The sequence below is a fragment of the Dendrobates tinctorius genome, unplaced genomic scaffold (genome assembly GCF_039654945.1).
Source record: "Dendrobates tinctorius isolate UK_male_01 unplaced genomic scaffold, ASM3965494v1 ptg000211l, whole genome shotgun sequence".
Classification (NCBI taxonomy): Eukaryota; Metazoa; Chordata; class Amphibia; order Anura; family Dendrobatidae; genus Dendrobates; species Dendrobates tinctorius.
Genome location: NW_027361878.1, coordinates 25,499,186 through 25,520,148, shown reverse-complemented (window position 1 = coordinate 25,520,148; position 20,963 = coordinate 25,499,186). Strand labels below are relative to the sequence as shown.

The following is a 20,963-nucleotide window of genomic DNA, read 5'->3' as shown; positions in this document are numbered from 1 at the left end:
CAGGCGGTTCCGGATGGAATCCCTCCATTCGGTCATTGCAGCCATGGATCCAGGGGAGTTCCTGGCCTCGATCGATGTGCAGGATGCATATCTGCACATTCCGATTTTTCCTCCACACCAGAGGTTCCTGCGTTTTGCGATCGGAGGGCGACATTTTCAATTTGTTGCTCTGCCCTTCGGTCTGGCCACTGCTCCCAGAGTCTTTACGAAGATAATGGCGGTGGTTATGGCCATCCTGCATGCTCGGGGCATAACGGTACTACCTTACCTGGACGACCTTTTGGTAAAGGGGCCGTCCTTTCAGGCGTGCCAGGAGAATGTCAGTATCACGCTGGATACCCTGGCGCGTCTAGGCTGGTTGATCAATCGGAACAAATCGTCCTTGGTTCCAGCCCAGAGAATTGTATTCCTAGGCATGGTTTTCAACACCTCCCGGGGGCTGGTGATCCTCCCTCAGGACAAAGCGCGAAAGATCAAACAGGGGGTACGGAACCTTCTACAGCCAGGCTCCAGATCCATCCGGTACGGCATGAGTGTGTTGGGCAGAATTGTGGCGGCGATGGAGGCAATCCCGTTTGCCCAGTTCCATCTCCGTCCGCTTCAGCATGCGCTCTTGTCAGCATGGGACAGAAGGCTGCTATCCCTCAGTCATCGGTGCAATTTGTCTCCGCTGGTCCGACAATCACTCCGATGGTGGACTCGCGACTCGTCTCTTGTCCAGGGGAAACCCTTTCCCCCGGAACAGTGGTTGGTGGTGACGACCGATGCAAGCCTGCAAGGTTGGGGAGCAGTTTTCCAGAGTCACACAGCCCAGGGGCGGTGGTCCATTCAGGAGATAAATCTCCCGATCAACATTCTGGAGATACGGGCAATACGATTGGCCCTGCAACATTTTCAGTGTTTCCTGAGACACCGGCCGGTGCGCATTCAGTCGGACAATGCTACAGCAGTAGCATATGTCAACCATCAGGGGGGCACGCTCAGCCAAACAGCCATGCGCGAGGTTGGACTGGTACTGCGTTGGGCCGAAAAGAACCACGTGGTAATTTCAGCGGTGCACATTCCGGGAGTCGAAAACTGGGCGGCAGATTTTCTCAGCCGACAGGGGGTCGCGGCAGGGGAATGGTCCCTGCACCCCGAGGTTTTTCAACAGATCTGCCAACGGTGGGGGACACCAGACGTGGACCTTATGGCATCCAGAGAGAACGCCAAAGTGCAAAGGTTCGTCGCTCGATCCCTCGACCCGCAGGCGATCGCAGCAGACGCTCTGGTGCTTCCATGGAGCCAGTTTCGTCTCCCATACTTGTTCCCCCCGCTACCTCTGCTTCCAAGGGTCATCAGAAAGTTAAGGAGAGAGAAGGTTCCAGCAATTCTGCTAGCGCCAGACTGGCCTCGGAGGGCCTGGTATGCAGATCTGGTTAAGCTAGTGGTGGACGTACCCTGGCGTCTACCAGATCGACCAGACTTGCTGTCCCAGGGGCCGATCTACCATCCGAACTTAGGGGCCCTGTGTTTGACGGCGTGGCCATTGAATCTTGGCTGTTAACACAGGCAGGATTCAGGCGCGATGTGGTGGCCACGATGGTGAGTGCCCGAAAACCTTCCTCGGCGAAGGTATATCATCGGACTTGGGAAGTTTTTTTCCGTTGGTGTAGGGATCGCGGAGTGGCTCCTCTGGTTTTTTCAACCCCCAACGTACTGGCTTTTTTGCAGGCAGGGCTGGACGCAGGGCTGGCTCCGAGTTCGCTCAGGACGCAAATCTCGGCCCTGTCGGTCCTTTTTCAACGAAAGGTCGCTTCGGTCTGGCAGGTTAAGACGTTTATGCAGGGGGTCGCACATTTAGTACCCCCCTATAAGGCGCCGACGGAATCATGGGACCTGAACTTGGTGCTCAGAGCCCTTCAGGAGCCCCCCTTCGAACCCTTACAAGAAGTCTCCTTACCTTACCTGTCCAGAAAGGTCGTTTTTCTGGTAGCTATTACGTCTATTAGGCGGGTTTCGGAATTGGCGGCTTTATCTTGTAAACCACCGTTCTTGACTTTTTATAAGGATAAGGTAGTTTTAAGGCCAGCTCCTCCCTTCTTGCCGAAGGTTGTCTCTGCATTCCATATCAACGAAGACATTGTCTTACCTTCGTTTTGCCCGGCACCGGTGCACAGGGTAGAAAAGGCTTTGCACACACTGGATCTGGTAAGAGCTCTTAGGAGGTATGTGACAAGGACAGCATCTTTCCGCCGGACAGACTCTCTATTCGTGATCCCAGAAGGGAGACGGAAGGGGCTTGCTGCGTCCAAAGCGACTTTGGCCAGATGGGTTCGCCTGACGATTCAAGAATCTTATGAAATCAGTGGCATGCCGGTTCCGGCAGGGATCAAGGCACACTCGGCTCGAGCAGTGGGTGCCTCATGGGCACTGCGACACCAAGCTTCAGCGGAACAGGTGTGCAAAGCAGCTACCTGGTCCAGTTTGCATACGTTTGTCAAACATTATAACGTACATACCCAGGCATCCTCGGATGCAAGCCTGGGAAGAAAGATTCTTCAGGCAGCAGTTGCGCACCTCTAATCAGGGGCGCAAAGTAGCATGGATTGGGTGAGCTAAGATCCCGCCCAGGGACTGCTTTAGAACGTCCCACAGTCTCTGTGTCCCCCAATGAGACGAAGGAGAAACATGGATTTTTGTGAGTACTCACCGTAAAATCCTTTTCTCCGAGACGCTCATTGGGGGACACAGCACCCACCCTACTAGCCAGTTGGCTTTTGCTTATTTTAAGTTATACAAATCCTTATGTAAGGATCAGGGTGGTCCCTTTTCCAGACGTATAATTTCTTGCCTGAGTTTAAGGCGCGTTCTCCTACTGCTTATGCACTAAACTGAGTTACGCCCGGTCTGGGGGCGAGGGTGTATGCGGCGGAGGAGGAGCTAACTCTTTTTTTGTATACTTAGTGTCAGCCTCCAGACGGCAGAAGCACACACCCACAGTCTCTGTGTCCCCCAATGAGCGTCTCGGAGAAAAGGATTTTACGGTGAGTACTCACAAAAATCCATGTTTATGGAGAGGGAAGGGAGGAGCAGAATGAGAAAACAAGCAGAGGGAGAAACCGAGAACTGGTGCTGAACATTAATAAGTCTTTTCCTTGACTCCGGAGCTGGATTCACATCTACACTGATTACTGCTACTGTATAAAGTCCTCCATACCTCTCCTGCTTCTCTCATTGTGCTAAAAAAAGAAATAGAGCAGAAATCCCTCTCCGTGTGCTGTGTATAGGAATGATCATAGTAGTTAGTCTCCTCCCACCAGCTCAGAGTCAACGGAAAATTGCAAATTAAAGGGAACCTGTCAGCAGGATTGAGCTCAGTAACCTACAGACATTCTCAGGTTGGTGCCGTTATACTGATTAATATGATACCTGGGTTGATGAAATCCGTCTTGTGGTTGTTGTTTAATATTTATTTGCAGTTAATGAGATTCTCGTGCTCCGGGCGGGGCTGTGGGTGGGGCTTTATGTGGCGCTTTGCTTACATATTCATCTGTATGGCTTATTATAGGTCACTGATCCCTCAGTGACCTGCCCCCTATTTACATACTGAATAACATGTGGCAAGAGATAGTGTTATTTCTCTCCTACACGCACAGGACATCTTATTCTGAAAAGTTAGTTGAAAGTGTCATTCCTCTTTAACCCCTTCAGAACATTCACCATATATGTACGACGCTGAAGGAGCTGCGTTCCCATAAACCATGACGATGGCACAGGCTCACTCCCAGCACGATCAAATGCGGATGTCAGAGCTTTATGAGAGCTGACAGCCTGCAGCAACGCCCACGATCGGTGCTAGCACCAATCACCGTCTATTAACCCCCTGATGTCACTGTCAACAATGATGGCGACATTGATTGGCATAGCAAAGGGAGGGAGCTCCCTCTCTACTTTGAAGGTGTTGAACCGGTGATCACTGTAATCATACTGACCAGAAGAATAAAGCTGCCTTATCCCTTCAACCACAAGGTGAACTGCATAAAAATAAATATAGTCCTGAATTGCTGTTTTTTGTTCATTCTGACTCCCAAAAATTGGAATAGAAAGCGATCAAAAAATGTCACATGTCTGAAAATGGTCCCAATAAAAATGTCAGTTCGTCCCACAAAAAAACAAGCCCTCACATAACTCTGTCGGCAGAAATATGGAAAAATTATAGTTCTCAAAATATGACAATGCAAAAACTTTGTTTTGCAAAAAAAAAGTGTTTTGTTAGTGTGTGACAAGAGCCAACTATAAAAAACTATATAAATCTGGTATCGCTGTATTCGCACCAACCTGAAGAATAACATTGTCTAATCGCTTATACCTTACAAGGAAAAAATAAATAAAACCAATTTTTCATCTGCTGTTGATTTGTTCAGTCTGCCTCCCAAAGATCGCAGTAATGCTCGGCTCACATTCATTCTGCACTGAGTGCTTATACAGGGGTTTCCATGTAAATCTCTGAAATGCGTGATTCAGACGGAACCCTCTGAGGCAGATTGAGGCACTGTGGAAGCCGTCTGGCCTGTGATCCGGCAGTGTCTGTCCATAAAAGTGTGGTCAACAACATTTTTGTGAGCTTCTGAAAATAAGGACACTGCTGAACAGAGGACAGACGAAGTCCAGAGTAACTTTGCTGCCTCATTATAGTGAGCGTCTCCCTCGGAGGTTTCGTCTGAATTGCGTCACTCGGGAGATTTAGATGGAAACGCCAATGTAAGTGCTCAGTGTAGAGCACAGGATAAATGAGATCCTAAATGTTATGTAAAATGTTGCCAATAAAATCCCTCCAAAAGAGAACCAGCGAATTCTGCGCTCCCAAATCCTAATGCCTCCTCCCTTTTGAGCCCCACAGGTGCCTAAACCACATTTAGCTTCCACATGTTTGGCATTTCTGTAGTGATGAGAGCCCGCCTAATTTACGGGGTCCATGTCTCCAGAAGCACGAGCTGGGCATAACGTAATGATGACTGCAACATACTGGGCACTACAGTGTATGGGCTCTACAGTGACAGATCTGCTATTTTCACTCAGCAACATCCACTGCTGCTTGTTTCTGGCAAATACTCATGGATTCAAAATTGTCACTACACCTACATTCCTAGAGGGGTGTAATTTCCAAAGTGTTGTCCTTGAGGGGGGAGTCTGCTCTTTTGCTCCTGAGTCTCGCCGTTTGACTAAGCAGTACTGTACAGCCACGTGAGAGTTATTGCCACTTTCAACAAAAATTGTGACAAAATTTGGTGCCATATTTTGCCCATTTACCCTTGTGAAAATGTAAAATCTGGGGTTATATTTATTTCTTCATTTCCAATAGAATTCTTTGACCCACCCGTGGTGTCAATATGATCACTGCATCTCTAGATTAATTCTTTGAGAGGTGTAGTTTGTAACGTGAAGCTTTGCACTGTGCCTCGAAAGTAGTTTTTGACCACGTATGGGGCATTTGCGCACTCAGGAGAAATTGCGTAACAAATTGTACCATTCACTTTCTTCTGTTAGCCTTTTTGAAATTGAAAACTTGGGGCCAAATCAACAAAGTAGTGGAAAAAAGTTAAAATTCCAAATGTTCCTTTTTCACTTCCACATTTCTTTAATTCCCGTGAAGCACCCGGTGGGTTAATAAACTTCTTGACTGTGGTTTTGCGCATTTTGAGGGGTGCAGTTTTTAAAATGGTGTCACTTTTGGGTATTGCCTATCACATAAGTTTTTCAAAGTCACTTCAAACGTGATGTCTCTAAACAAAAATTAGTTTTGTAAATTTTGTCGGAAAAATCAGAAATTGCTGGTACACTTTTTAACCCTTCTAACTTCCTAACCCAAAAAAAAGATGTTGATGTAAAGTAGACATATAGGATTTGTCATTTCTAAATTATTTCTTACAGCATGACTAACTGGTTTTAAGGATATAAAAAATTGAAAGTCTGAAAATTGCAAAATTGGCTAAATTTTCACAAATAAACACAAAAATAATTCAACCTAAATTTACCACCAACATAAAATACAATGTGTCATTAGAAAAAAATCTCCTGGGATCCATTGAAGCTTTCAAGAGTTATTACCAAATAAAGTGAAGCTGGTCAGAAATGTAAAATTTGGCCATTTATAACACAATAGAAAAGAATTTGAAGTTGTGCCAAAAGCAAAAAAGGAAATGATCAGTTTTATGGTCTGAGAGGAAGTGTCTCAGAAACTTTCCATTCACTTAGTGCAGGTCTGAGAAAGCTTCCAATTGCAGGATGAAACCACAAGTCTGTAAGAGCGCAGTCAGACAGCCGTATAAATCGGAATGCAGTGCGGGGAATGGCCAGCTGCCCCCCCCCGATCCCAAGGCCAGTCCGTGCACTGGGATCCGATCTCGGTCCGATTTATATGGCCGTCTTGAGAGCGCCCTAATACCGGCTTCGAGTATGTTCCCTCAACTTGTAAAATGCACGTGCCTTTTCTTGACCAGAGCGTTTCTGCGTTGCAGTATCACTCCTATCTGGTTATGGAGCTTCTGGATGGTGGCGAGCTGCTGGATCGTATCAAGAAGCAGTCACGCTTCAGCGAGGTAGAAGCGAGCAGTCTAATGCGCAGCCTTGTGAGTGCTGTGGCTCATATGCACGAAGCTGGGGTGGTCCACAGAGATCTGAAACCGGAGGTGAGGTAGATCCTAAATCCAGACCTCTTCTAGAGTATTGGATTTCTGGCACATTTGTCATTTACTTCACTCTTCCGTTACTTTATACAGAATCTGCTCCTTTCGTCTCCCGGTGAGAATGCTGTTCTAAAGGTGATAGACTTTGGCTTTGCCCGGCTGCGTCCACCAGGGTCTCGGCCCTTGCACACTCCTTGCTTTACACTGCACTATGCGGCCCCAGAACTGCTGTCTCGTCAGGGCTATGATGAGTCTTGTGATTTATGGAGCCTCGGGGTAATCATGGTAAGTGTCGTATGACCTCGTTTATCCGGTTGGCGTTTGTTCGTCTAATGGGTATTTATATTACCTTGGATTCGTAGTTATCACTGTTACCAGGTAATTTTAGACTTATTTAGTTGAAGACAATGGAGAAAACATACTCTTCTCAGATGACCTCATTTCCCACAGAGTCAACACATGAACACTACCCACCACCATCTGCCACTATCACCAACACTAATGCAGAAAGTGATTGGCGGCACGCAAGCTGTTGTCAAGAACATATCTGCTCTGCACAGTCAGGGGCAGGGAGCCTGCAGTTCTCTGATGTACAAAACAACAAAAACATAAAAAAAGAAAATATTACCTACTGTGCGCGACTTACAGGGCCCATTTGGCTGCCTTATGGGACTGCTTGACTCCCTACACTTTATCCAATCTTAGGGTTACGTGATATGCAGTGCTTGGCCTTCGTTTAATAATCTAAACGCACACTGAATGATCTGTTAAAGACTGCCATTGCTCTCGGCAGCGCAGGTATTGTTTATGCTGCCGAGAACGATGATCTTTTGTGCTGCACAAAAGATCTTTTCACCTAACAAACAAGAAATTTTCTATATATATGTTCCCCTTTTTGGCCCCATCCTAGTATATATGTCCCTTATTCCGGGCTCCATCCTGGTGTATATATCCCTTATCCTGGTATATACAGTGGGTATGGAAAGTATTCAGACCCCTTTAAATTTTTCACTCTTTGTTTTTTTGCAGCCATTTTGTAAATTCAAAGAAGTTCATTTTTTTCTCATTAATGTACACTCTGCACCCCATCTTGACTGAAAAAAGTAACAGAAATGTAGAAATATTTGCAAATTTATTAAAAACGAAAAACTGTAATATCACATGGTCATAAGTATTCAGACCCTTTGCTCAGTATTGAGTAGAAGCACCTTTTGAGCTAGTACAGTCATGAGTCTTCTTGGGAATGATGCAGCAAGTTTTTCACACCTGGATTTGGGGGTCCTCTGCCATTCTTCCTTGCAGATCCTCTCCAGTTCCGTCAGGTTGGATGGTGAACGTTGATGGACAGCCATTTTCAGGTCTCTCCAGAGATGCTCAGTTGGGTTTAGGTCAGGGCTCTGGCTGGGCCAGTCAAGAATGGTCACAGAGTTGTTCTGAAGCCACTCCTTTGTTATTTTCACTGTGTGCTTAGGGCCATTGTCTTGTTGGAAGGTGAACCTTCGGCCAAGTCTGAGGTCCAGAGTACTCTGGAAGAAGTTTTCATCCAGGATATCTCTGTACTTGGCCACATTCATGTTTCCTTCAATGGCAACCAGTCATCCTGTCCCTGCAGCTGAAAAACAACCCCATAGCATGATGCTGCCACCACCATGTTTCACTGTTGGGATTTTATTGGGCAGGTGATGAGCAGTGCCTGGTTTTCTCCACACATACCGCTTACAATTATCACCAAAAAGTTCTATCTTCGTCTCATCAGACCAGAGAATCTTATTTCTCATAGTCTGGGAGTCCTTCATGTGTTTTTTAGCAAACTCTATGCGGGCTTTCGTATGTCTTGCACTGAGGAGAGGCTTCCGTCGGGCCACTCTGCCATAAAGGCCTGACTGGTGGAGGGCTGCAGTGATAGTTGACTTTGTAGAACTTTCTCCCATCTCCCTACTGCATCTGTGGAGCTCAGCCACCGTGATCTTGGGGTTCTTCTTTATCTCTCTCACCAAGGCTCTTCTCCCACAATTGCTCATTTTGGCTGGCGGCCAGGTCTAGGAAGACTTCTGGTGGTCCCAAACTTCTTCCATTTAAGGATTATGGAGGCCACTGTGCTCTTAGGAACCTTGTGTACTGCAGAAATTCTTTTGTAACCTTGGCCAGATCTTTGCCTGGGTGATAGAAGGATCCAGCTTGTTAGATTTTCCAAATCCGATCCTTTGTTTCTCCCATAGATAAGCTACGGCCAGAGGAGTCTGGCAAAGGCTCACTTTTGAGGGTCTTGGGGGCATAGACCCGCTAGTGTATTATACCATGGGTTTTAACACCACAGATTATTAATTTGCCTTTCCAGCAGCAAATTGATTGTAGAGTTGTTACTTAGGATTATCCTTGATTTAATTAATTAAAAAGGACCATGCTTTCACAGTTATGCGCCTCGTTAGCAGGAAGACTCTTTGACTCTAGGGCAGATTACTGCAGATTTACTTATATGCTGACATTGTGCAGTGTCTTTTGTGTTATTAGCATCATATGTGACGTCATTCTGTTTCTTCCCATTGTGCAGTACACAATGTTGTGTGGCCAGGTCCCCTTCCAAGGTGCCAGGGGGGGGTCTCCTCAGAGCCGCGCTGCTGACATTATTAACAAGATCAAGGAGGGAGACTTCATGATGCAGGGCGAGAGCTGGGAGCATGTAAGCGAAGAGGCAAAGGAGCTGGTGAAAGGTAAGACGCTGTTCCGTAATGGAAGTCTGTGAGGTCGGGCTTGTGTCACACACAATACCAAATATACAAGATGATTCAGAATGAGCACAAAACAATGCAATATATACAGTATAATTACATAACATAAAAAGGAATAACGAAAGAATTACTAAACCTGTGCCATCGCAACGGCTGCCAGTTAAGCGGAGGGAAGCACTCCAATTGCAAAAATGGACAGACCCACAGCGAACAATGTCTTCCAAGGACTGACAAATGGCCCAAACCCAACTACTGCTTTTTATTAGCTCAAAGTTACGCCCGGCATTGGTAGAGTTTGTTTTCTTAGCTGTGTCTTTTTATTTTTTTGGGATTACAGACCATTAAAATGAATGTGTCACCAGAAAACTGCCTGTTGTTTAAATCAGGTTTTTTGGTTAAATATACATTTTTAGGAAAACGGGTTTTTTTCCATATCACAAACTTTTAAGTAAAAAAAAAAAAAAAGAAATCTTGCAATTTTCACACTGACTACCTGAGCCTTTCTAGACTCATTTCTCCTGTTGTGTCAGAAAATGGATATGCACATTATGCCATGCACTAAGGCCTAATGATTACTTCCTATCAACAGCAAATTCAAACAAAAAAAGGGGGGGAAGTATATACCATATAAATAGGATAGACATTTTATTTTGTTAAAACCAACATTTTATTTGGTAATTGATACTCATTGTAAAAGTCACAAAACAGAGATACACGGTACAAAAAATAGCTACCAGCGATGGGTACCACAGAACAAAACTTTGGGAAAAGAGTACATTAGTAAGGTGCACTAAATGTACATCCTCATTAAATATGCAATTATAATGACATCATGTGTCTTATCTTAGGTAACGTTGCACAACTCAAAGATACAGATGAATAAAATTATTCCCAAATTTTGTAAACCTAAGTCTTAGTTGGTTGCCAGACAAAGGGCCAACTGAGAAAAGACTGCCACAGAGAAAAAATGTGTGTATTTTTGTTATTAATGGTCTCTATTGTGTTTGTCCAAAACTGCACAAGAACGTGAACAAAAAAGGTTGAAAAGTGTCTGTCAGATATATGCAAACCATAAAGTGCAACGTGCAAAGTGTATGCAAATATATATCTCTTTTAAGCATATAAAAAATTAATGCAAAGATTGTATGTATAAATTACCATGTGGTAGTTATATATGCAGCCCTAAATTTTGTTAACTGTGTCCCATCAATACATTGCAATAATGCTTATTGTGCAGAGAAGACCCATTAATAAAAAGAGAAACCGAAACTGAAAGTAAACATGGCAGCTGAATAAAGGTACCTGACCTGCTGGTGGCAAGGGCTCCCCGACGCGCATTTCGCGTAAGCTTCTTCATTAGGGGTAAGTAGATGTCAGGTATTGTTGTGTGGTCTATTTATAGTCCTGTCTCCTGTTAACTGGGCGGTTTGTAATGGTGCTTGCTTCACGTCGCCAGGGAGTGACGTCAGACGACTCAGTGTCCCACGTGACCAACCCACAATTCCCGGCCTGACACGTCGGAAAATACGGATTACACACGGACCACGCATGTGACTTGCGAGAAATACGCACCCGGTGTCTTTTAGCAAAGCCGGCAATTCAGTGCGCTATACAGTAATCTCACACTGACAGGTTTAATAAAGAAACGAATGAATAGATATAGACACATAAAATATATATATATATATATATATATATATATGCATTCTATGTGTCTATATCTATTCTTTGGTTTGTGTTATAAACCCTGTCATAGGGCTCCATTATATGTCCATTTTGCAAGCCTGCGAGAAAATCTCGCCATACGGATGCTGACATGCGCAAAATACGCGACCACACCTTGATTACGGATGACATACGGAGCACTGTTTAGGGGCCATTCATCCATATTATGCATGTAAAATACTGACCGTATTTTGCGTCGGTTATAAGTCTTAGGCCTCTTTCACACTTCAGTTAAGATCCGCCAAAAAGGCAGACAAGCGGATCCGTAGAGAGAGAGAGAGAGAGAGAGAAAAGAATTTTTTTTTTGGCCGGCACCCAGACAGATTTTGGGGTTAATTCAGTGTCTGGAGGATCCGCCGGCCAAAAAAACGTTGCAAGCTCCGTTTGGAAATCTTTTAGGATGTTGACGGACACTAACATTGTGGCGGATCCTCAAAAAAACGGATGCGACGGACGGCAATCAGTCAGGATCCGCCAATAATGAAAGTCAATGGGGAAAAAAACGGATCCGCAAAGAAAAATGGCGGATCCGTTTTTTTTCAAAATTGGCGGATCTTGACTGATTGTCAAAAACGGAAGTGTGAAAGAGGCCTTAGTTGGTTGCCAGACAAAGGGCCATCCCCTGAGGAAGAAGTTTGAAACTTCGAAACGCGTTGGGAAAATAAAAGTATACAAGTACACAATCTGGAAAGGAGTCGTTTTGTCTAGCAGCGCACGGTTAATCCGAAAATTATATCTTTGATATCTGATGATTTATGGTCACGGAGTGGCCATTTGGATGTGCAGCAGCTTTGACTTCTATTCCTTTATGCCTCCAACTCTCCTGCTATTGGTGAGTATAACAGCTTGAACTATATCTCTTTTACCTGGGTAAGACCCTATTGCGCTCTTTCTCTTTTAGTTTTAACCACTTACTATCCTATTTATATGGTATATACTTCCCCCCTTTTTTTGTTTGAACATGCACATTAGCAGCAACAAACAGCTGTGTATAGAGGTGTTACCTGTCATTGCAATCCTGCCTGTGATTATAAGGAGCCTGCTGAAAACCCTTCCTGAAAATACAAAAAGTTTGAGTCTAAAATAAAAAGGCCTCAGTGGCTACTGTGAAAATTGCAAGATTATAAATGATGTTTTTTTTAACATAATATATATGTAAATCATAAAGAGAACATGATATCAGACATTGCCAAAATAAAAAAAAATATTTATATATTTCTCGGATTAATAAGATGCTCCGGATTATAAGACACACCCCAAATTTTGAGGAGAAAAATAGGAAAAAAATATTTTTTTAATAACATGGTGGTGCTTTATAATCCATGCGTCTTATTACTTACCGGGGGGTGGTGGCTGCGGTGAAGCCGGGTCCCAGAGTCGCTGCTGGAGGAGGCAGGAGTGGGTTGATGCTGCAGGGCGCAGGCTGGAGGCTGGGATGAAGGGGTATTCCGATGTGCGGTGCGCCGCTGCAGGTGTCCAGTGCTGCCGCTGGTGTCTTCGGTGCTGCGTGAGCTCTGCCAACAGTTCCATGGTTTCCTATGTGGTGGTCTCTGGGAAAATGGCCTCCGTTGGCGGCGCATGCACAGATGGGGATCCTGGCACCAAGATCTCGGGAGATGAGATCTCATCGCTATATATATATATATATATATATATATATATATATATATTATATTATATAATATAATATAATATATATATATATATATATATATATATATATATATATATAATATTATATGTAGCACCAAAAACTGATATAAAAACTAGGTCATTTTCTGATGACTGCTTCCCTTTAACTTAAAAAAAAAAAATTGAAGCTAAAAATAATTTTTACATTTCAACCAAAGATAATTTTTCCCTGCTGCTTGTTAGACCGGTTTCACACGTCTGACACACATGGTTTGAGTATGGACCAGCCACCAATCTCATGACGTACTGTAAGCGCAACAGCTTCACCCTGTTTCGGGCTGAGTCAAATGGAATGACTGTCTGCACAGCAAAAGTGCACACAATTTACTGCAAATTGGTGCAGTTTTACTGGTGAAAAATATGAAAACTTTGTAGTTACACCTCTAAACCCTGTACAATTTTTTGGTCTTGCATCACTGCCCCTTCATGTGAACTCAGCCTTCCACTTTTGTCATGTGGGAGTTTTCTCCTAATACATGCTGGATGTGAGGTCCATGTCTCCAGGATGCTGCAGTCTTCAGTAGCTCTCATGTATCAGTAAAGCTTCATTCCTGTACTGTTCTACAACCATGAGTCTTTTTCTCTTCCTTGTGCTCACATGATATTAACGAGTGTGGTATTTCTTCCTTCCTCTCGGATTCCTTTCACCTCCTATTACATGAATACACCGCCTGTTTGAGTCTTCATCTTCCCCCACCACCACTGGGATCTGTACTCTTAATTGAATGCAGCCGGTATGATCTGCCCACTCTGAAGGCTTGGATATTTTCAATCTCCTGTTTTGCCATATACAGCCTTCTCTCCCTTCCTGTTGCTATCTCTGACAGAAGGAAAGGGGAGAACAAAGAGTGCTGTTGATCTATGTCAGAAGCAGCAGGACAGACAGCTATGTGAAGGAGTTACACAGGGTATACAGCAGCAAAATAATAAGACCTATTTTATATTGACTGTTTGGAAAGTTGTTTAATTTTACATTTAACATAGCAAATGAACAGTGCAAAAACACTTCTGTTCACAAGCGTCCATAGTCTCTAAGGTGGTTTTATCAAGTAAGTAATCTCTGTATGGACCTAAAATGTTATCTCCTTAGTATATTTACCTGGCTAAATTTCCCTGATTCCAGTGGCACTCATCTGTTTGCTCTCCTGACTCTTGCTGTTTAATAGTGGCAGAGGACCATGCAACGGGCATAGAATGAGATCGAATACTTTACTGAGTGTCCCATAAAGTCCCTCTGACTTATGGTACCATTCACACAGAATTTTTAACTATTTTTAAGGTTTGCTGACTGTAGATCCGTCTTGTCGATTGAGCCTTGGTGAACTGCAAGAAAGCGAGTGGCTCCGTGGCGGACGACCACTCTCCTCTACTCCGCTCATGACACCAGATGTTTTGGAATCTAGTGGGATGGCCACAAAAACCTGTGTACACGCCACATTCATGGTAAGGACATGAATCAATTCTTAGGTCACAGTGACTTGAGCTCAAAAAGGTCTTCACCACGTTAAAGGTGTTGTTCCCCTTTAGTCTTCTCCAACAACGTGACTGATAGTGAAATACTTTAACTTTCTTGCAGATTTTTTTTTTTTTTTAAGTTTATCCCTTTAACCCCTTAACGGCCGCCGATATTCCTTTTAACGGCGGCAGTTAAGAGTACTTATTCCTCAACGACACTGAGAAGTGTATAGCATCCCCCAGTGTCGGAAATTTTCCAGGTTCTCGGCTACCGGGAGGTAGCTGAGTCCCCAGAGTACATGATTCGAGTTGGTTTTACAGACCCCGGTGTTGCAATCACCGTTATTCACGGAATAACGGCGACCGCAAAAAAAAAAAAAAATCAGATTTCCCATTTAATTTCTCTCTCTCACCTATGATGTGATCTAGCACATCAGAGGAGAGAGAAATGGGGTCCCCTGAGCCCCCCTCCAGTACCTCCGGTGTCCCTGGACCCTCCTGCATCCCCTGGTGATGTCCCACGGCAGTCGGGGTCTTCCGAGAAGAAAATAGCGGGAGCATGCGCAGTGATCTGCCGGCTGGCACCCTGCAACTATAGGACATTTTTTTTTCCTATTGGTTCATTTTGATCACTGTGATAGACCCTATCACAATGATCAAAATAAAAAAAATAGTACAGCAACCCCCCCTTTATCACCCCCTCAGTTAGGTACAAATAATAAATTAAAAAAAAGTTTGTTTTTTTTACATTAGGGTTGGGGTTAGGGATAGTGTTATGGTTAGGGTTGGGGCTAGGGTTAGAGTTAGGGTTGTGTTGGGGTAGGGTTGGTGGTGTTGGGGTTAGGGTTGTGGTTAAAGTTATGGTTGGGATTAGGGTTAGGGGTGTGTTGGGGTTAGGGCTGTGTTAGGGTTGGAGTTAGAATTGGAGGGATCTCCAAACGCAACATGGCGGCCGCCATTGATTCCAGGAAATTTTGCATTCAAAAAGTCAAACGGTGCTCCCTCTCTTCTGAGCCCTGCTATGCGCCCAAACAGTGGCTTTCCCCCACATACGGGGTATCGATGTACTCAGGAGAAATTCCTCCTGATACCCTTGTGAAAATAAAAAAGTTTAGTTCCAAAGTAAATTTTTTTTTTTTTTTTTTAAGTAAAACTGTGACGACTCCTGGAGTGGACCCTCTGGGTCGTGGCACCAACCCACCTAGGGCGAGCTGACCTAGTGAAGACCACTACCTATACAGGGAATGTCAGGGGCAAGCCCAAGGGGGTAAGGTGCCACGACTGCTGGCACCAGATGGCCGGCTCACAGGAGACACAAGTGAGTGTGTCTGCAGGAACGTGCAAGGCGTGGACACAGGGACACGCAGGGTATAGGACAGTACAGGGCGAGTGTACGGAGGCACGGAGAGTACTGGAGAGCACAAGGCGTGTACACGGGAGTGCGCTAGATACAGGATAGTACAGGGCGGGTACACGAGAGCACATATAGCGTGCACAGACAAGCACACCCGGGAGCAAGCGAAGCAGGACGCGTGCAAAGGAGAACGTCAGAGTACAGAGTTAGGCAGCAGGTGTGCCAAGAGGAGCAACAGAGTACAGGAACAGAGTACAGGATCAGAGCGTGTGCCAGGAGGCACAACTGAGCACAAGGCAGAATACAGGTTCAGGGCGTGTGCCAGGAGGCACAACTGAGCACAAGGCAGAGTACAGGATCAGAGCGTGTGCCAGGAGGCACAACTGAGCACAAGGCAGAGTACAGGATCAGAGCGTGTGCCAGGAGGCACAACTGAGCACAAGGCAGAGTACAGGATCAGAGCGTGTGCCAGGAGGCACAACTGAGCTCAAGGCAGAGTACAGGATCAGAGCGTGTGCCAGGAGGCACAACTGAGCTCAAGGCAGAGTACAGGAGCAGAGCGTGTGCCAGGAGGCACAGCTGAGCACAAGGCAGAGGACCTGAATACAGTGCACAGCCAGGCAAGGACAAGGCAGACCAAGCCAGGAAGCACAACAATAATCAGGCATCTCCCATAGGAAGAGGTAGCCTGATATAACACATGATCACTAGGACTTCCGGGTCAAGTCCTCCAATACCATAGAGAGGACAAGCCCGGAGACAGAGCAGAGAAGAGCGCGCGTGCACACAACATGGTGCACCTGACAGGACCCCCGGAGCAGCTCCGGAAGAGGTGACGTCGGGACCGAGGTCCCGCCCCCAGGTGAGAGCGGTGTAACAGGCAGCGTGACAAAAAACGTTAATTTTTTCCTTCCGCGTTGTTTTAGTTCCCGTGAAGCACCTGAAGGGTTAATAAACTTCTTGAATGCGGTTTTGCGCACCTCGAGGGGTGCAGTTTTTAAAATGGTGTCACTTTTGTGTATTTTCTTTTACATTGACACCCCCCCAAACTCACTTCAAATGTCAGATGGTCCCTAAAAAAACATGGTTTTGTAAATTTTGTTGGAAAAATGAGAAATCGCTGGTCAACTTTTAACCCTTATAACTTCCTAACAAAAAAAATGTCTCCAAAATTGTGCTGATGTAAAGTAGACATGTGGAAAATGTTATTTATTAACTGTTTTGTGTCACAGATCTCTCTGATTTAAGGGCACAAAGATTAAAAGTTTGAAAATTGCAACATTTTTGCCAAATTTCCGTTTTTTTTTTTTTCCACAAATAAACGCAAGTTATATGAATGAAATTTTACCACTAACATGACGTACAATATGTCACGAGAAAACAATGTCAGAATCACTGGGATCCATGGAAGCGTACCAGAGTTATGACCTCATAAAGGGACAGTGGTCAGAATTGTAAAAATTAGCTTGGTCTTTAAGTACCAAATTGGCTGTCACTAAGGGGTTAAAAATGCATTTTACATCCTAGATACTTTACTTGGTAATAATATAGTGTTACTTTAAAACACTTTTTAGGAAATACATTTCCAATTCGGAACAATTGGATCGGGGCTCCTAGTATGACAGCAATTAGGGGTTGGAATTTTTATGTGCGGTAATTAATTTAATGTTGTATTTTCACTTTTATTTTTAGGGTTTATCCCTCAAAAGATCAGTAGGGGACTTTATTTACTGATTTATTTTAGCATTTTAAATTTCCACTATTTGGGTATGTGCACAAGACATATTTTTTTTTCTGTGTCTAACCCACCTGAAAAAGCACTAAAAAAAAAATCCGAAAAAAGAAAAAAGGCACACATGCACTGCAATATCAAAACAATTTGCTGTGCATATTTTCCTTCTTTTGTCAGAAGCAATCTTCTGCAGGCTTCCACTTGCCGTCCACCACTATGTTATATATGGGGATAAAAAATGTCGGCAAAGATGTAGAAGAAGATGTGTCAGGAATAACGCAGCCAGTGGTTTTCTGAATCATCTTCAAAAATGATGCTGGTGCACCGGCATCTAAAAGACTCCTTGTGCACATATCCTCCCTCCCTGCTGATGTCTTTTGTAGGTTTTGTATGCTTTTTGACCATGTGAACATGCATTTATATGCTGCATGTGTACCAACTCAAACCAAGCTCAATTTTTGTGTTTTTTCTGATGTCCGTTGTAGGAATAGACGGATGGATTAATAGGGTTTGTCAACTCCTTTAAAAGTGCACTTTAACACCACATCGCTCCTTTACATTTGGTAATATGTGCCTCTCCAGTCTCCTGGCATTCTCATCCGGCAGGGAAACTCATGTGAGTGATGCAGCCAATCAGTGGTTGCTGATGGTCTGCAGCCTTCACATTGCATCCGTACTGGACGGGAGTGAACGCTGCAGCTGATCAGTGGCTGCTGATTGGCAGCAGCATTCATGTGACACTGCCGACAGACGTCCATGACTGGGGATTGGAAGGGAATACAGTGCAGAGTACAAAGGAGCACCCCTCGTCCAGTAGGGGAGTATAGTTTTTTTTGTTGTTACACCACCCTGGGTTTATTAAGGTTTTAGACAACTCCTTTAAAGGGATTGTTCACTACTCTGACAACCCCTTCTGAATCCCCAAATCCCTGTAAAATAATAACACTTATACTCATCTCCGATGCCGACACCATTCCATCGATGTCTACTGTGGCTCTCCCGGGGATTGCGTGACGCGTGTCCGTGTTTCAGGTCGGTGTGGCGTCCTGTACTTTCATGGATGCCACAAGTACCCATTATAATCTACGGTGCTGCACACACATCCGTGTTTTCCAGAAACATGGTTGACAAGGGCCAATACAAGTCCATGTAAGGCCGCTTTCACACTTCAGGCTTTCGGTATCCGGCATGGTGCGGCGAAAAAGCGGTCTACCGGATCCGGCCGCAAACGCAGACACCGGATCCTTCTTTCTGCCGGATATATTCCTGGCAGAGAAGGTTTCCGGGCATGCGCAGTGCGAAAAACCGGTCCGGCGTTTGGAAAAAACGTTGCATGCAACGTTTTTTCCAGACGCCGGACCGGCTATTTTCTCCGGATCCGGAAAAAAACGGACGCGCCGCATTGCCATCCGGCGCAATGCGGCAGCAATGAAACAGCACAGGGAAAAAGCCGCATCTGGTCATAACAGGCGCCGGATCCGGCAGTCCGCTTTTTCGCCGCACCATGCCGGATACCCAAAGCCTGAAGTGTGAAAGCAGCCTAAAACCCATACAGCACACGGATGGCACGTCCATCTTATTCATTGGAAAAGTCTTACTAAAAGTCATATTCTTCTTGTAAAATGCAAAATGGTAAGAGCACTGAATGGTGGTAACAGATAAGCTTGTAGCGTTTACTAGGTATGTTATCCATATATGTATATTTTTTGCAGGCATTTAATCGTGGTAAGCGTGAAGGAGTCTTTCTAAAAAGTGTGGATAATGCTCCGTTGGCTAAAAGACGCAAACTGAAGCAGTGCAGTACAGGAGGCGACGCACGCAGTGGATCCTCCTCTTCATCTTCATCATCGTCCTCATCTGCTACCACTGCGGCTCGATCCCCCAAATCCAGAGCACCCCCACAAAGTCACAGGCCTGCAAATTCATAACTATTTGCTTTATTACACTACAGGCCTGGCTATCGTGTGCAAAAGGAGGACCAAAAAAAAAAAGCATGGCGTACCGTATTTGCTTCATGTGTGAAAGCAGTGTGCGGGGCTCGGAGAGGTAGCGGCAGGAGCACTGCCCACTGCACTTTTGTATATCGAGTTTGTACATAGTAAGGACATGGATACTAGCCTTTTCCCATGTATCAGTGACCGTACGTCTTCCCTCCTGGTGTAAATGTGCTATCGCAGGGAAGGTTTTAGGATATGACCATTGGGTTCCTGCACCGGAATTTACTGTTTTCCTCAGTGTTCCAATTTGATTTCCCCTTTATAAATATGTGTATATACAGTATATATCTATATATATATATGTTTTTAACAATGAGATTTTATTAACAAGCTTGTATTCAAGCTTTTTAAGAGCCTTGTGTGCTTTGATACCAGATAACTTGGTGTGTATGAGTTCTGTGTTCCCGTCCATATATAATATTTTTATATATTGCCAAAAACTGGAATCATTTCTGGAGTAAGGAAGACTTTTTCAGCTTCAGTCAGCAGTAATAAGAAGTTCCCATTTCTGTTTTTTTGTTGTTGTTTTTTTTTTTTTTTTTTTCCTTAGGGGGGGGGGTTGGTTGAGACTTCTACCATGAACGAATCTGCAAAAGAGTAGTTGTGTCAGATGTTAACGGTTTCTTTATAGATTGATAACCCTATGTTAACCATTAAAGCATACATTTTATTAAGTATTAGTGATACCGTAGGTGAATGTTCTCGGATAAGGTGTTATCTGAGCATGCTCGGATGCTAGCAGACTGTCTTCGGAGAGCTCGAATACTATGTTCGAGCCCCCGCAGCTGCATGTCTCACGGCTGTTCAACAGCCACAACACATGTAGGGATTATTTCCTGTTTGTCAGGTAATCCCTGCATGTGTTGCAGCTGTTGAACAGCCGTGAGAGATACAGCCGCGGGAGCTCGAACATAGTATTCGAGCACTCCGAAGACACTCGGTTAGCACCCAAGCATGCTCAGATAACACCTTATCCCAGCATGCTCGCTCATCACTATTAAGTATCTATAAAAAAAAAAACGTACAAACACCAGGACAAACATACATAAAAAATATCAGTACAAACAATCCACCATCTAGGATACCAATATCCCAATTTATCCCAACTATTGGATGGTAATGGTCCTCGGGCTAGCCGTCCTTTTTCAATCCTAGATGACCCTAAACTGTTGGTCCCTGCCTAACCGCAGAGGTTGACACCCAAAATTAACGATATGGCGACCCCACTCAACTGCTAGGACTTTCCAATAACATTCCTTGGTTACCAATCATGAATGACATACAGGGTATGTAGAAAAATATACTAATCTTGAGTCAGTGTTCTGAAGACTGATTATCTTTTTCTTTTTTTTTTAAAAAAAAAAAGGACCCGTATTCTTCCAAACAAAATATTGCAGACATAGTGTCCCTTTGTCTCTTTGTCTCGACGTGTTTCGCCCCTCCAATGCCTGGGGTTCATCAGGAGACACCCATCTACTTACCCAGAAAGGGGCGACTATCTCTTTATTGAATTAATTAGGACTATGCTGAGATTCAGTAAACTGAAATTTTCCGATATAAGGCCCACTTTTTGATCTCGATTGATAAGTAATTTATTTACGGTAGTTATAC

General features: G+C 44.4%; 1 protein-coding gene across 1 annotated transcript in view; it reads left to right on the top strand.

Annotated features, from left to right (window-relative positions):
- Positions 1–19,865, top strand: part of LOC141058396 (ribosomal protein S6 kinase alpha-4-like) — a 72,660-nt gene extending 52,795 nt beyond the window's left edge. The window contains exons 13-17 of the mRNA XM_073554650.1: positions 6,501–6,671; positions 6,762–6,953; positions 9,220–9,379; positions 14,094–14,257; positions 19,068–19,865. Of these exons, the coding sequence (XP_073410751.1) occupies positions 6,501–6,671; positions 6,762–6,953; positions 9,220–9,379; positions 14,094–14,257; positions 19,068–19,283 (903 nt within the window). The 3' untranslated portion in view covers positions 19,284–19,865. The remainder of the gene's footprint in view (positions 1–6,500; positions 6,672–6,761; positions 6,954–9,219; positions 9,380–14,093; positions 14,258–19,067) is intronic.
- Positions 19,866–20,963: the final 1,098 nt, after the last annotated feature.